Source organism: Protopterus annectens, chromosome 13.part0 (assembly GCF_019279795.1).
Source record: "Protopterus annectens isolate FY-2018-M chromosome 13.part0, PAN1.0, whole genome shotgun sequence".
Taxonomy (NCBI): domain Eukaryota; kingdom Metazoa; phylum Chordata; order Ceratodontiformes; family Protopteridae; genus Protopterus; species Protopterus annectens.
The window spans coordinates 325,603,354-325,618,620 of record NC_056747.1 but is presented as its reverse complement, the minus strand read 5'-3'; the positions used below and the strand labels follow the sequence as shown (position 1 = coordinate 325,618,620).

At 42.4% G+C, this 15,267-nt stretch overlaps 1 protein-coding gene across 5 annotated transcripts in view; it reads left to right on the top strand.

Moving 5' to 3' along the window:
* LOC122787298 (semaphorin-4D-like) overlaps positions 1–4,853 on the top strand; it is a 2,116,148-nt gene extending 2,111,295 nt beyond the window's left edge. For 4 of the 5 annotated variants that reach the window (XM_044053927.1, XM_044053928.1, XM_044053925.1 and 1 more), the window contains one exon: positions 3,908–4,853. In XM_044053927.1, the coding sequence (XP_043909862.1) occupies positions 3,908–4,683 (776 nt within the window). In that variant the 3' untranslated portion in view covers positions 4,684–4,853. The remainder of the gene's footprint in view (positions 1–3,907) is intronic. The other variant, XM_044053929.1, reaches the window with a different exon arrangement.
* Positions 4,854–15,267: the final 10,414 nt, after the last annotated feature.

The following is a 15,267-nucleotide window of genomic DNA, read 5'->3' as shown; positions in this document are numbered from 1 at the left end:
CTCATTGGTAAGATCAGACCATAAACTAATCTCACTGGACATCCATATTCCATCCCCACCCCCAGCCAAGGAAACCACGGTGAAGAACTTCTCAAAAGCAAACTTCACATTTCTCAAAACCAAGGTAGAATCCTTCAAAGCCCCCGACAGCCCAAAATGCAGAATCCTTTACAAAAGCATTCTATGGACACCTACAGGAATGCATGGAGCATGCTATCCCAAATAAAACCAAGACTCACTCCTCCAAAGGCAGGAGACCTGTCTGGTGGACCCCGGCAATAAATAAGCTATACAACAGAAGGAGAAAGCTACTACATGATAGAGCAATATCCCAAAAAGGGAAGGCGTCTCTGATCAGTACTAGCAAGAAACTACGATCCCTCATAAAATCATCTAAGGCCAGCTTCGAAAGAAAAATTGCACAAGACACTAAAGATAATCACAAGGCCTTCTTTAGTTATGTCAGAAACCTGGGAGGCAACTCCCAGATATGGTCTGAGTTAGTGCAAAATGACAAAAAATAGACTGAACTCACAGACATTGCCAACATCCTGGCAGAAAGGTTCAGTGCAAACTTCTCCCCCCCTTCCCCCACAAAAGAGCAAATGTCTATCCCAACAGAGTGTAGCCTTCCTGAGATCACAGATGCACAGGTGAGAGCTGCCCTCTCCAAAGCAAAAAAACACAGCATCAATGGGACCAGACGGTGTCCCGGGCTGCGTCTTACACGAACTCCAAGAAGAACTAAACCCTCATATAAAGTCACTGTTCAATCTCAGCCTTACTACAGGATATGTACCAAAGGAATGGCGTACAGCAACAGTGGTCCCACTCCACAAAGGTGGTGCCACAACAGACCCCGGAAACTATCGCGTTATAAGCCTGACTAGCCTGGTCTGCAAAGCTATGGAGTGTATCATCATGGAAATCATAAACAAAAACATTGGGAACCTCCAGACACTGGATCCTACCCAATTTGGCTTTGTTAAGGGCAGATCTTGCCTCTTGAACCTGGTTGACTTCTTTGAAACAGTTACCAAAGCCATAGATGAAGGGAAGGTAGTCCACACAGCCTACCTGGACCACGCAAAAGCCTTCGACACAATATCCCACTTGGGCATCATAAATAAGCTCACCAGCTTAAATATCAACCCCTATATCACAAGATGGGTTGCAAACTGGCTCAGGGATAGAACCCACATGGTCAGAATAGCAGGTGCTATGTCAGACTCTAAACCAGTTACAAGTGGTGTCCCACAAGGCTCAGTCCTGGGACCTTTCTTGTTCGGTATATATTTCTCCGAGGTACAGGCTAACACGGGTGGACTATGGCTGACCAAGTTCGCAGATGACTGCAAACTGGGTGTCATAATCGACTCTCTGGCTGACACAAGCATCCTCCAAAAGGGTGTCACAGAGACGGATAACTGGTGCCAGAGCCATGGCCTAAAGCTAAATGCCAAAAAGTGCATAGTCATCCCCTTTGGGAAAAACAAAGTGCCCACAAATTACCACATAGGTGGTAATCCATTAAGTATGGAAGAAGCAATTAGGGATTTGGGGACCCAAGTAGATAGCAATCTCTCCTTTGACAATCACGTTGCCAAAGTTGTCAGACCCTTTATATAGCCCACCTTATCACGAAAGGGTTCACATCTAGATCGAAAGGTCATTGTGCCCCTCTACTCATCACTTATCAGGCCCATAATTGAATACAATGCCCCATTTGAGATGTACCTTACCGGACACCTGCAGCAACTGGAAAGACCCCAAAAGTACCTCACCAAGAGGATCAAGGGGCTCGAACAGATGCCCTATGCAGTTCGGCTAAAGAAACTCCAGCTCTACTCAGTTGCGTACCGCCTACTCAGAGGCGATCTGTGTCTGACCTATAAAGCCATGTCTAACCCAGAATTAATGGACATGCTTCACCTCAGGAAATCCAAATCCCTTAGAGCTACATGCTCCAGGGACTTGAACCTCAGCACAGAAATAAATAGGACATGCTGGAGGGACAGATTCATATCCCAGAGGCTTCGCTCACTGTGGAACAAAAGAATCCATGTTAGGCAGAGCCCCTCACTGACCCTCTTCAAGAGAAATCTTGACGAGTGGATGGGAGATCGTAAGTTTACCCCTGGGATCTCTTCTGTGTCCCTGCTTGACAGAGGTACAGTAAACTAACCTTAAAAGGGCTACCTTCTATGACCTACTATACAGAGGCACAGTCAACTAATCTAAAAGGGTGGCGAAAGCCAAACACACTCTGGCTAGGCTTATAAATGCCCTAGGGCAGATAGCCTAGTATCAACCTATGAACGGGGGGATTATGTACCAATAGTGGATTCCTTCTTACTTTAAGCATACTGGCAAAGCAGTCGTTGCGATCTGACAAAATGGTAGAGTTCAGCAAACTCAGATTATAGTCCAACTCAGTGCTCATACCAGTAAACAGCAGATAAGTAAAAAAAGACAATCCAAAGTTGAGGTACCATAAGCTGTTGATAACTGTTGCATTAGGACGGTGTTAATAAGGTGAAATTTCTGGCTTGTTTACTCAAAATATACATATATATGAATTTAATATAGGTATTTAAAAGATAAAATTCATGACTCGGCATGAACCATTGAACTTACTGGAGATAAATGTATGTTGGAAAATCCTCTTTTTAGTGGTCTTTATCTCTGTGCATCAGATTTTAGAGTTTCATCTATTCATGTTTAGGTACCCTTAGCTGGTATTTCACAAGGATCTGGTATCCCTAGAATTAATCCATGTGGTGTTCTGAAAGAAGTTTCCAAACTGTTCTTGAGCCAGTCTGCTAATCTCCCTGTTTTCTTTATGAAGTCAGTGGTCAGGTAAAAGAGAGTCTTTCACATCCTGGACATCTGCCAGTGGTTCAAGGTCTACCTGAAATGTGTGCATCAGTTTAGGAAGGCAGAAAAGTTGCTCATCTCCTTTGCTTCAACAAGGGAAGGGTTTGCAGTTGTTAAGGAGAGACACTTTCCAAAAGGATTGCCAACTGCATTTTCTACTGCCATCAGGTAAGCTAACCTCTAGCTGGATATTTGTTCAGTTGAAGCCTATTTCACTAAAGGAGTGACTAATTCCAGTGCTTGTTTCAGGAATGTAACCATTGCAGACAGTTGTACAGTGACCAATTGTTTTAATTCATCCCTTCACCAAGCATGATTGTTGTAGCAAGACTCTGGGAGCCATGTATCCTTTTACTATGACAGTACTCCATGGCTCAGCTTCCACATTGTTGGCTCCTTCCATTCTAATTTATAGTTTGAGGATTCAGTCCATTCAGTGTGCTAATGAAGAAGGGTCTTCACTGTTAAATATATGTTCTTCCCCTCTCAGTTGATCTTTGTCAGGACCCTTCTGGATGGGACACATATTTCCCTCCTCATCCCCTCCTGGGTGGGTGCATCTTCCATCCGCCTCAGCTGTTGGATTTCCTGTAAGTCAGGCAAGTACATACTTGCATATTATTTGCTAGCATTGTCGATATAGTTTTCATTGTTATTTCTTGATTTGTAGGATGATGATTGCTAGTAGCTAGGGGCAAACTGTCAGGCTTAAGAGGCGAGTGTGAGCAGGTATCCTGTGCATTACATCACAGTGTGCATCATACCAGCTCTATGTGCATTCCCAAGTTCCAAGTATTTTTGCCAGATTTGGGAAGAAGGAAAACCCAAACAAGTGGGCCCATCAAGGAGTATCATCCTGAATATCCAAGTGATACTTTGAGAATGCATCTATTACTTATGCATATATTTTTTTTTTTATATTAACAAACAAGACAGAGTAGTTTTCTTAGTTTATTTGTTGTGCATTTTATTTGAATAATGTATTTATGAAAGTGCTGGTGGTTAAGTGTTTTAACTTTTTTTATTTCAGAAAATGGCAACACCGAAAGCTATATCATTATCCCTGGCAACACGATTCAACTTAAATGCACTCCATTATCCAATCTTGCTAACACAAAATGGTTGTTTAATGGAAGCCTTCTTCATTTAATTGATTCCAAACATCTTTTATATGATAATGGTATTCTCATATTTAATTTTGCTGTACAAGATACAGGATATTATGATTGCTACTCAGTAGAAAGAGTTAATGGAAAAGAATTTCAGTCTGTCCTGGTGAGCTATGTGCTTTATCCACAGCAGTCAGAGGTGACGAAACATTTAGACACAACACCGTTTCAAATTGTATTGACAGAAACCAACAAGGATGAACTTACTACAGCATTTCATCCTACCGCAGTACCTATGTCACCAAATATAGACGTGTTAAACCCTGAAGAAGCATCAGTTTGTCCACCACAAACGCAGACAAACCCTAAAATAGAGGTTACTTTGATTATTCTTGTTGCTGCTTTTGCAGCCCTTCTTGCCTCTATTCTACTGTGGAACCTTTACAAACGACACTTGCCTTGTGGTTGTAGAAGTAAGATAAATGATTTGGGGCACTTCCAAGAAATGAGACAGAATACCAGAACTTTGCATCAGGATAACCATACCATGATCAGCAATACAGTGGTTCCAGAAACCCTAAGCAGAAGTAGCAGTAATAGCAACAGAAACATTGACTTCCAGGAGAATGGGAATATTGAGACCTCATTGACTTTGCTTGACCTAAAATTCATTGATGATGATGAGTATGATGCTTGAACAGTCCAGCAACTGCATGGAACAAAATCAGTATGGTATTATTTAAACAGACGCATTGCAGTCCCTTATCAAAGTGGACTAAAGCTATTTTGTCATAGAGTGATGGAAGGTTAATACATAACACAGTTTGTACCTTTTAAAATTAAATAAAAATAAACTGAATTAAGAAAGATTTCCTTCATTTTTAGAATTAAACTGAAAAAGATTGAAGGAAGTGATATTTGCAAGTTATGTATATTGTAGTAAAAATACATTGTTTTGCTAGAATTTAATAAAAGATGCCAGTCACGGAGTAAAGAAAGTCTTTGCATTGAATGATATCTTGAGTCCCAACCCCACCTGCCAAATCTGAAGTGGTCATACATTTTCAAGACAAGAAAGGGTTCTTTTGCTGCTCTGAATAAGTAGTACAGTTTTTTCAAGCTGTATCAAATCTTTCAGCCTTTAGCTGGTACAGAATCTAGATCAGTTAACTCTTGTTTTTTTTTTTGTTTTTTGTTTTTCTGTTTTCATAAAGTTTTATAATTTTCAGGTAGCTCTGTAGACATCTTAGGTAAATCCTGCTTTGATGTAGTCACCTTTAGAGCCTCAATTCCTTTAGATTAATATAATATGAAAATATTTAAGTATTTGGGTGAATAAAGGACCATCACTAAAGTTGTATAGACTGAGTACTTGCAGATGTTTATCATTGTCACTGCTTCAGTAGCCTATAAGTTGTATGTTGCCAAGGATACAGCAACCAAACAGCTTCCAATTTTATCAGATCCCCTCCCACACTTTCAAGTCTGCTGCTTATAGGCTGAACCACAAATGCAGCAAGGCAGAATAACGACTAATAACCAAAACAAAATCTGGCTTAGTTCCACAGTGAAGAATTGTAGGAACCAGCAACCAATGAAGTCAAGTAAAATAAACTTTTTATATTTTATTTTGTAAAACTGGTTAAGCATTTTGGACTTCATCAGAACTAAGTAAAAACAATTACCAATTTTCCTAATATATAAAATCAAACATGCTATGTGACTTTAGTCCACTAACCATAAAAACTACAATTAAAATGTCAGTTCCATTCAACTGTACACATAAAGCTACTTAGCAACAGTTAATGGTATAAACACAGGTGAAAAAAGCTAATGCTAAGATTTTCTTCTAATCAACATTCATTTTACTCAATTAAAATCAAAATAAATATAAATGTAAAATATGCCTAATATAAATATGTAAAAAGTCTACAAAATGACAATATTATGTTTACGCAATCAGTTTTATAAAATCACAGCTTAGCTGCCCATAATTTAAGGACACTACTTATAGAAATATGGGATCATAGGAGGTTGGCCTAATGGTAAGGTGTTTGCCTTACAAACACAAGGTACAGGGTTTGAGTCTCACAAGGGATAATTGACTAGGCTTAAAATGGCTCGCAAGGGCAGTTAGCTTAGTACTAATCTATGAACCTATTACTAGGCTATCGGCCCAGAAGCCATTTGAAGCCTAGCTGTTTCAACCCAATGTAATACTGAAGAAGTACTAGTCAAAACCCAAGATTGCATTTAGTGATGACTGTCCATGTCCAGGAGGGTTGTGGGCACTATCCCCAGTAAGCATTTAAGGTGCCCCATCCACTCGTCCATAGTCCCTTTGAACAGTGTCATAGAGGTGCTCTGTTTCACATGAATTGGCAGCCTGTTCCAAAGACTTGGCAGTCGCGGGAGATAAATCTGTCCCTCCAGCATGTCATATTTAAGTCCCTGGAACGGGTAGCCCTAGACCCATTTGATTTATGGATATGCAGTAAGTTCATTAGATCTGGGTCTTGGGTTGCTCTGCAGACCAGGCATAAGTCTCCCCTAAGAAGTCTGTATGATATGGACCTTAGTCGGTCCGTATAGGGCACATGCTGGAGGCCCTTGATCATCTTTGTTAGAAAGCTCTGAAGTCTCTCTTATTGCTGCAGGTGCTCAGTACGGTACATACTGAATGGGGCATTATACTCAGTTATGGGCCTGATAAGTGCCAAGTATTTGGAGGTTATAACTTCTTTTGCTCTCGAGCCAATACTTTTACTAATCAGGTGAGCTACGTGGAAAGCTTTCCTTACAATGGTAGACACGTGGTGGTCGAAGTTAAGGTCGTAGTCAGTTTGTGATCCCAGGTCCCTTATCACTTCATGGATATTTAGGGTATTGCTGTTGATTTGATAGTGTGAAGGGACATTGTGCTGAAGGGAATGATGATGCATTTCTTTGCATTCAGTTTGAGACTGTGACTAATACACCAGTCATTGGTCTGTGTGAGACCCTCCTGGAGTATACTGACATCATCTGGGGATTCAGTGATTGCACCTAGGTTACACTTGGTCAGCCAAAACCCTTTAGCTGTGACCTGAACTTCTTAGAAGTATACACCAAACAGTATGGGGTCCAGCACTTACCCTTGTGGCACCCCACTGGTAACAGGTCTGCTGGCTGATGTGGAGTCAACGGAGGGGAATAACTGTAGCTGTTCTCCATTCCACAGGAACAAAGCCTGTGGTTAGGCTATGATTGAAAGAGTACTTACCGGTGATGCTAGTTCATGTTTTAGCCTGTCCTGTAGAGGCCGTGTTCTTTGCCTTGGACAGGACTTTGAGGACCTGTTCTTCAGATGTGTAAGGTGTGTGTGTGTGGGGTCTATATCACGTAGTCGAAGTTTGGGTTCCTATTACATGATCGCAGACGCATTCTGTCGAATGCGTGTTGATTGAACATAAAAGAACGAAAAGGCAAAATAGCGAACTGGCTTTTAAGCAAATTCTTTCCCTGGGAAAGAATTTGCTTGGCCATGTCTGTTACTTTGCCGTTTTAGGCATTGTAGTGCGATCTTGGAGTGTGTATATTTAAGTAGGGGGGTGTGGGGAGCACAACCCCCACTTTATGTAATGTTTTAAAAGTTTTTTTTTTTTTTATTTCTTTTTTTTTTTGGAACAGTGATTTTTTTTCCCTTAGAAAAAAAATCGCTGTTCTGAGGTTTTGACATTGTACGCTTTCGCTTACATGGGGTTGATTAATCATCGTTCGCTTTTTTAAGCGTTCGATGGTGTAATATAGACCCTCAAAGTTTAATACCTTCAAACACGGAATGTTTGAACCATCCTGTTCGAAGTTAAAAAATTTTGACTATGATTAAAAAACAAAAAAAAGAAAAGAAAACAAAATAAACTGTTGTAAGCTGGGGGGCAAGCCCCCTTGCACCCCCCACACCCCCTGCTACTTAAATATACCAACTCTGAAATCACACCACATTGAACAAAATGGAAACCTCCCCTTATGGAGATTTCCATTGAAATGCTTGAACTTCTGCAAATTCGAACTTATGGTCTCGACCATATGAGGTTCGAACTTGCAGAAGTTCCACTATCTGATAGGAACCCATGTGTATGTGTGGGAGGGGGGAGAGTTTGGGGAAGGGTTTGTCGTAAGTTAGGAGGGGATAAGGGAGTGAAATGTTTGCCAAACCTATCTGCTACCAGGTTCGCTCTCTCTGTAGGGTCAATGTGTGTGATACCATTGACTACCAGTTCTGCACATGCTTGGGTCCTACCGTTTAGGTTACGTGCATAGCTGTAAAAGGCCTCATAGTTATCCTTGGCAGTACTTGCTAGGTTTCTCTCAAAGGAGCTCTTGGAGGATTTGACAAATTGTCTTATTTGCCTGTTAAGGCTGAGGAGGTTGCTTTTCCATTGTTGGGTCCTTGTCTGTGTTTTCTTCGACAGCAACATTTTGCATTTATTGTACAGTTTGTTGATGCTGGAAGTCCACCAGGGCAGCTTGATTTTATTTGAGGCGCTGGCTTTGATTCTGTCTGGTAAAGCCGAGTTTATACACTTGTGCAAGTGACTGTACAGGGCATTAGTGTAAGCTTCAGCATAGTTACCACTTTCAGCTTGGGGTGGAACTTGGAATGCATTTATACCTTCAGCTAAGAATGTGTAGCTTGACTTAGTGAAGTTTAGCCTGATTTCACTTTTTGTGAGTTCTGGTGTTAGTGTCAGTTCGAAGGTGGCTGATTTGTGGTCAGTTTTAACTAATGAGGGTCCAATAGTTGCAGCAGTACACCTGTTTGACACGTTGGGAGGACCAGATCTAGAATGTCTGTTCCTCTTGGGATATGGACAATTTGCTCCTGGGAATCTGAATTCACAAAGTCAAGGAACTTGTTTGCTAGCGAGTTTGGGCCAGAGTAGGTTTCCCAGTTGATGCTGGGATAATTCAAATCTCCCATAACCACTGTGTTCGAAAAAATCTGAATGGTCTACAGTTTGGTTAAGTAAGCTTCATGGGTGTCGTGATCCATGGAGGGGGATCTATAACTGGCTAGGACTTGAATGGGGGTCTTACCCACCATTATCTAGACCTGGAATAACTCCATGGAGTTGTCCAGTCTAACTAGACAGGAGGTTAATTTATCCTTAATACAGACTGAAACACTGCCTCCTTTGGTTTTCACATGTTTGTTTTGCGGTGTAAAGGTGTGGAAGGCATTGTAACCTTGCATGGAGTGACTGCACAGACATCTACATCTTCTAGTAACAGAAGTGCTTTCAGGGAGTGCAGTTTTTGGTTTAAGCTCCTCTTTTAGCAGCATGACTCTTATTTTGTTGTGATTTCTTAATTTCACATTGGTATGTTGTTTTTGAGACCTTGCCTAAAAAAGGCACTATTAGGGAGGCAAGAGCCTTTGCCAGCAGCCGAAAGCCTAGGGGTGCCAGGTGCAAACCGTCTCTGGCAAAGCAGAGAGGTTTGTCGACCATGGCTTCCCATGCAGACAGGAAATGGATCCCCTTGGAATAACACCAAAAACTAAACCAATTATTGAAATCAGTATTTTTTGTTTGTACTGTGGCATCATTCTAGGGGAGGGTAGTGTGCTGCTCATGGCTAGGGACATACCTGTCTGTGACACATACTCAGAGTGCTAGACTATGTCTCTCTTCATATAGTCCAGCAAGGTACGTCTCAGGTCATTAACACCAAGATGAACTATGACAGAGTCATAACAGTACTTGTTGCTGTCATTTAAACATGGTTTCTCACATGCATTTAATTTTAATTGCCAATTCTATCTCCCTATATTTAATTAAAGTATTCCATGGTCCATCCTGTGAGTTAGGAAATACTTGTTCCAAAACTGCAAACAAAAAACTATTATGCTTTAGGTGTTCTAGGGAGTGTTTATATAAAGCATTATTTTCTCTACCCTTCCTAATGTTGGAATAATGTTCATAAATGTGTTTAGCCAATCCTCTTTCTATTTTCCCTATGTAAAGTGAAACACAAATGTATGCCACATGTTCAGAAAAGCAGTTGCATCTCTTGGCTAAATTAATACTTTCTCCACGTACAATCATTTTAAAAGCTGTATAAATATATTTACATTGCTTACATTTGCCTTATCTGTTTGACCCTACCTGGGTTTCTACAGCAATTCCATTCTTCCAATTCTTTCCATCTTCTGATTTGTTCTTGAAGTTTTTTCCTCTCTTAAAAACAAATTGAGGATGTTCTCCTACCATGTTAGTTAAAGCTTGGTTGTTGTTTGTCTTTCGGCTTTTCCAGGTTAGGGGTCGCCACAGCGGAATTCTGGTCCGCTAATGATTGGCAGTAGATTTTCACGAACGCCGAGGTGCCAGCTCAACGTCCAACCTTCAACGAAGGCACACCCATTTTGCACATGTCTTTCGAATGCCCACCCAACCATGGGGAGGACATGCAGACTCCACACAGAAGGCACTCCCTGCACTCCAGCCGAGAATCGAACGGGAGAACCTCTTGCTGTGAGGCAACAACGCTACCGCTGCACCACCGCGGATAAAGCTTGGTCAAATTTAAAAATTACCCAGTTGTTTTTCCTTGGTCAAATACAACCCATAAGCTATAACATCAGTAAAGAATTTGAACATCTGCTGTTATGGGTAAATGCAGTTTACAAAAAAAGAAGTTATGTACTCACCATAACGTTCCATGTGAGTTGTTCATCTCGCCTTCATTCTTACAGATGGGTTCGGAGCCGATCCTCTGCTCTGAGTCGGCCTACTACAAAGCTCGAGGTCTTCAGATAACTTGAGGCCAAGTCCCTATCCCATGATGCACCTTGAGTTACCTCAGATCTTAAAACACATAGCAGTTTCTGATGTAACAAAACACGCACACCACACCAGGATAAGATATAAACCTTTACTGATGTATTCAGGCTGGGATACTCATCGTTTGTATAGTGGTGAGTACTTCCGCCTGAATACATCAGTAAAGGTTTATATCTTATCCTGGTGTGGTGTGTGTGTTTTGTTACCTCAGATCTTGTTTGCTGCCTCTAACAATACCATGTTCCTTTCTATCACTTTTTTAGGGAAAAACCCGAGAAAGACTGAGCAACCATGATAAAACTAGTATCTCGGTCCTCAAAACACCCTGGAGGGGGTAGAAGGGTGGGAAGTAAGAATGAAGGTGAGATGAACAATTCACATGGAACGTTATGGTGAGTACATAACTTCTTTATGTGAAGCTGTTCTATCTCGCTGTTCATTCTTACAGTTGGGTAGCGTCCCAAGCACCATCTTTCTCGGGTGGCTCACTGGAGTATATTTTTCAGGACAGTAGAACCAAAGGAGGCCCTGTCAACTTTGTAATGAGTGATAAAGGTATGAGGCCTTGACCAAGTGGCTGCTGCACAGATATTGTCTATAGGATGCTTAGCAGAAAAAGCAGAGGATGTGAACACTGCTCTGGTAGAATAAGCCTTAATTTTGTGTTGTAAAGGTAAATTGGCAGCTGAGTAAGTGAAAGTGATCCAGTCAGATAACAATATAGACAGTGTTGTTTTTGCCACTGGCATACCTTTCCTAGAATCTGAAAAGGAAACAAAAAGTTGTTCTGATCTTCTGAAGTCTTTGGTTTTATCCAGGTAAAATCTGAGCTGTCTATGAACATCAAGCTTGTGCAAAGTTGTTGGTGTGTTTGGGGAAAAACACCGGTGAATCTTTGATTTGGTTAAGGTTAGCTTCAGTACAAACTTTAGGTAAGAAAGAAGGATTTGTTCGTAGTGACACTATCAGCATGAAAAAACAAATACAGAGGTTTTATGGACAAGGCCTGTAGTTCTGATGCTCTTTGGGCAGACGTGATGGCTACTAAAAAGATAGTCTTCCAAGACAAGACAAAAATTTCAAATCACACGAGGAAGCTGGCTCGAAAGGTGGGAGAATAATGCATGAAAACATAAAATTTAGGTTCCATGTGGTATAAGGGAATTTCACTGGTGGTCTGAGGTGGAAGGTCCCTTTGAGAAAGGCTTTGGATAGCTTGTGTGACATTATGTTCAATCCTTCAAAGCCAAGATGAAAATTAGAGATGGCGGCAAGTTATACCCGAACTGTAGCTGCCGCCACTCCTTTGTTGAAAAGCATAGTCAAAAATTCTAATATAGAGGAAATGGGGGCTTGGTAGGGATCAATGTTATTCTGAGAAGCCCATATAGAAAATCTCCTCCATTTGCTAAGGTAGAACTTCCTAGTAGAGGATTTATGAGAAGATATTAAAATGTGCTGCATTTAGTTTGAGAGGTTATGGTACCTGGCTATGTTGGAAACTGGAGCAGCCAAGCTGTCAATTTTGGGGACTGAAGGGAGGGATGAATGCGTCAGAAGATCTGGATCTGGGTCCAGAATCCAGGGCTTTTCCCAACAGATGAAGTCGAAGGAAGGGGAACCAAATTTGACGAGGCCAATGAGGGGCTATTAGAATGATGGTCCTTCCCAGGGCTTTTGTTTTCTGAAGTACTTTGGGTATAAGGGAAATTGGTGGGAATGCATAGTGGAGACCCAGAGGCCAGTCGTGTACGAGTGATTCCCTTGGGGAATCTCCCGGAGGGGGAGTCAGGGCAAAGTAGCTACTGCATTTTGTGTTCATGTGGGAAGCAAAAAGATCGCAGCAAGGCTGGCCCCATCTGTGGAATATCCTCTCCACTATCTCTTTTTTGAGGAACCACTCATGAGACAACAAAATCATCCTGCTGAGTTTGTCTGCAATCACATTGGATTTCCTCGGTATGTGCGTTGCTATCAGAAAGTGCTGGGTGGATGTAGCCCATTGCCATACTCTTAGGGCCTCTCGACAAAGGGGATAGGACCTGGTTCCTCCCTGGTTGTTCAAGTACCAGACCACTGACATGTTGTCCATCTGAATCGCAACTGTCGCCAGAGGAAGAGAGTCCTGAAAGTACTGCAACTCCAAGAGTACCACTCTCATCTCCAGGGCATTAATATGCAGATGTCTCTTATTCGGTCCATGTGCCTTGGACTGTTCTTCCCTGAAAATGCCCCCCCCACCCACCCAATCAGGGAAGCATCTGTGGTCACTGTGGCCGATGGTGAAGGCAGGATAAAAGGACAACCTTTCGTTACTTGAAGAGAGGTCAACCACCACCGAAGATCCTTCTTGCATGTGTTTGTTACAATAATGAGATGAGACATTGGGAGCTCTTGATAGGACCATTGAGTGAACAGCAGCCATTGTAGAATCTGCATGTGCAGGCGACCCAATGGTATCGCTATTATTGCAGCTGCCATCATCCCTAACAACTTTAGCACTTCTTATGCTGGAGCCTTGTCTCTGGATATGATGATCTGGATTTGCTGACGAAGTAGTAATATCCTTTCTGCTGGCAGTTTTAAAGTGGTGGTGGTGTCCAATTCTGCTCCGATAAAAATGATATGCTGCGATGGCGACAAGGCAGATTTTTTGAATTTATGATAATGCCCAGTTGATTGCAAAGAGTAAGAGTGGTGTCCCTGGCTTGTATTAGTTGATGCCTGGTGGTGGCGGTAAGGAGCCAATCATCTAAGTACGGAAACACCTGGAATCCTAAACGCCTCAGGTAAGCCGTGACCACTGCCATACATTTGGTGAACACACTGGGAGCTGTAGTGAGACCAAAGGGCAGAGCTCGAAACTGGTAATGATTGGCTCCAAGCCAGAAGGGCAGATGATCCCTGAATGGTCTGGCCATTTTTATATGGTAGTATACATCCGGAAGATCTATCGAGCACATCCAGTTGTCTTTCCTAAGAAGGGAAGTATCAGCTGAAGTGTGACCATTCGGAACTTCTCTTTCTTGACAGATCTGTTTAGTCTGCTGAGGTCCAAAATAGGTTTCCAGTCCCCTGTCTGTTTTGGAACTAAAAAGAATCTTGAGTAAGTTCCGGATCCTGTCTGGTCTGCTGAGACTGGTTGGATGATTGTTTCTTAGCAACATTTGGACCTCTACTGTTGCTTGTTCCCTGTAACTGGTTGGAACGTCCAGGATTTTTGTTGTCAGTGGAGGAGGGATGGCAAAAGGAATCATATAACCTCTGGAAACTATACTTTGTACCCAGTTGTCGTTTGTTATTTTGAGCCAGGCGTCTGGATACAAAGATAAGCGACCCCTGACTGCCTCCAGAGGAGGACAGTCGGGCCTCCTTTCAGGAGCGCTGGTAGGGCTTCCCAAAGAACTGGTCTCTGTTGCCCTGGTTTTGCAGACCCCCTCTGACATGAGGGGCAGCATCTTCCATTATTGCCCCTCCTCTGTCCCTGGAGGAGGGTTCACCACGTGTGTCCAGAAAGGCCCTTTGGGCTTTTCGGAACCACATCTTTCCTCCCTTTTGACTCTTGGGGTAAGGTTTAGTAGGGGTGGAAAGACGGTCGCTGATGGCAGAGTCTTTCCTTCCTGCTCACACCTGGTTAAACTTTCCTTAACTTTGGACCCAAAAAGGGATGAGCCATCAGAAGGGGTGTTGACAAAGGATGACTTAAAGGGCTCCGCAAAGGAACATAAGCGCATCCAGGAGTGTCTCCTGAGAGCAATTCCTGTATCCACTGCCCTACTTGTTCCATTAGCTGCATATGAGATGAGACGCATGGACGAGTTCACTATGGAATTAAGGGTATCAAGCTGGGAAGCAACTTTGAAGCTCCTTCAGCTACCGTACCCTGAAGAGCTTCTCCAAGCACTTTTAGGAGGTCTCTTTGCAGTCTTGTGAAATGTGTAAGATAGTTCAGTGAACACATTGCAAAAGCCGCTGAACTATACATGCGCTTCCCATATCTATCCATGATCCTAGAGTCTCTGTTAGGAGGATCGATAGAGGAAGAAGTTTCTGACATTTCCTTTTTGGTGGCTGCCGCCACCACTATGGCATCAACAGGCACTCCCTTAGTGAGAAAAGGCTTATCCTGGGGGGCAGAAATAAATTTATTGGTCCTCTTAGGGACAGGCTCCATGTTGTTCGGAGACTCCTACACCCTTTTTGAGACCAGTTTCATGAGCTCAACGAAGGGCGGAGACACCTAAGAGGTGGAGGGTTGAGACGCAAAAGCCTTCAGGAGAACAGACTCATCTTCAGTAGGGTTGGTGGGCTTCCAGCCACCCCTCTGCTTATGGATTTCAAATTTATGTGCAAATGAGATATCTTCAGAGGGGGACAGTGGGGACCCTTCTGATTCATCTAAGTCAGTGAGAGACTCCTGTGGGGAGTCTAGGTGCTTCCTCTTGCAAATTCTCTTC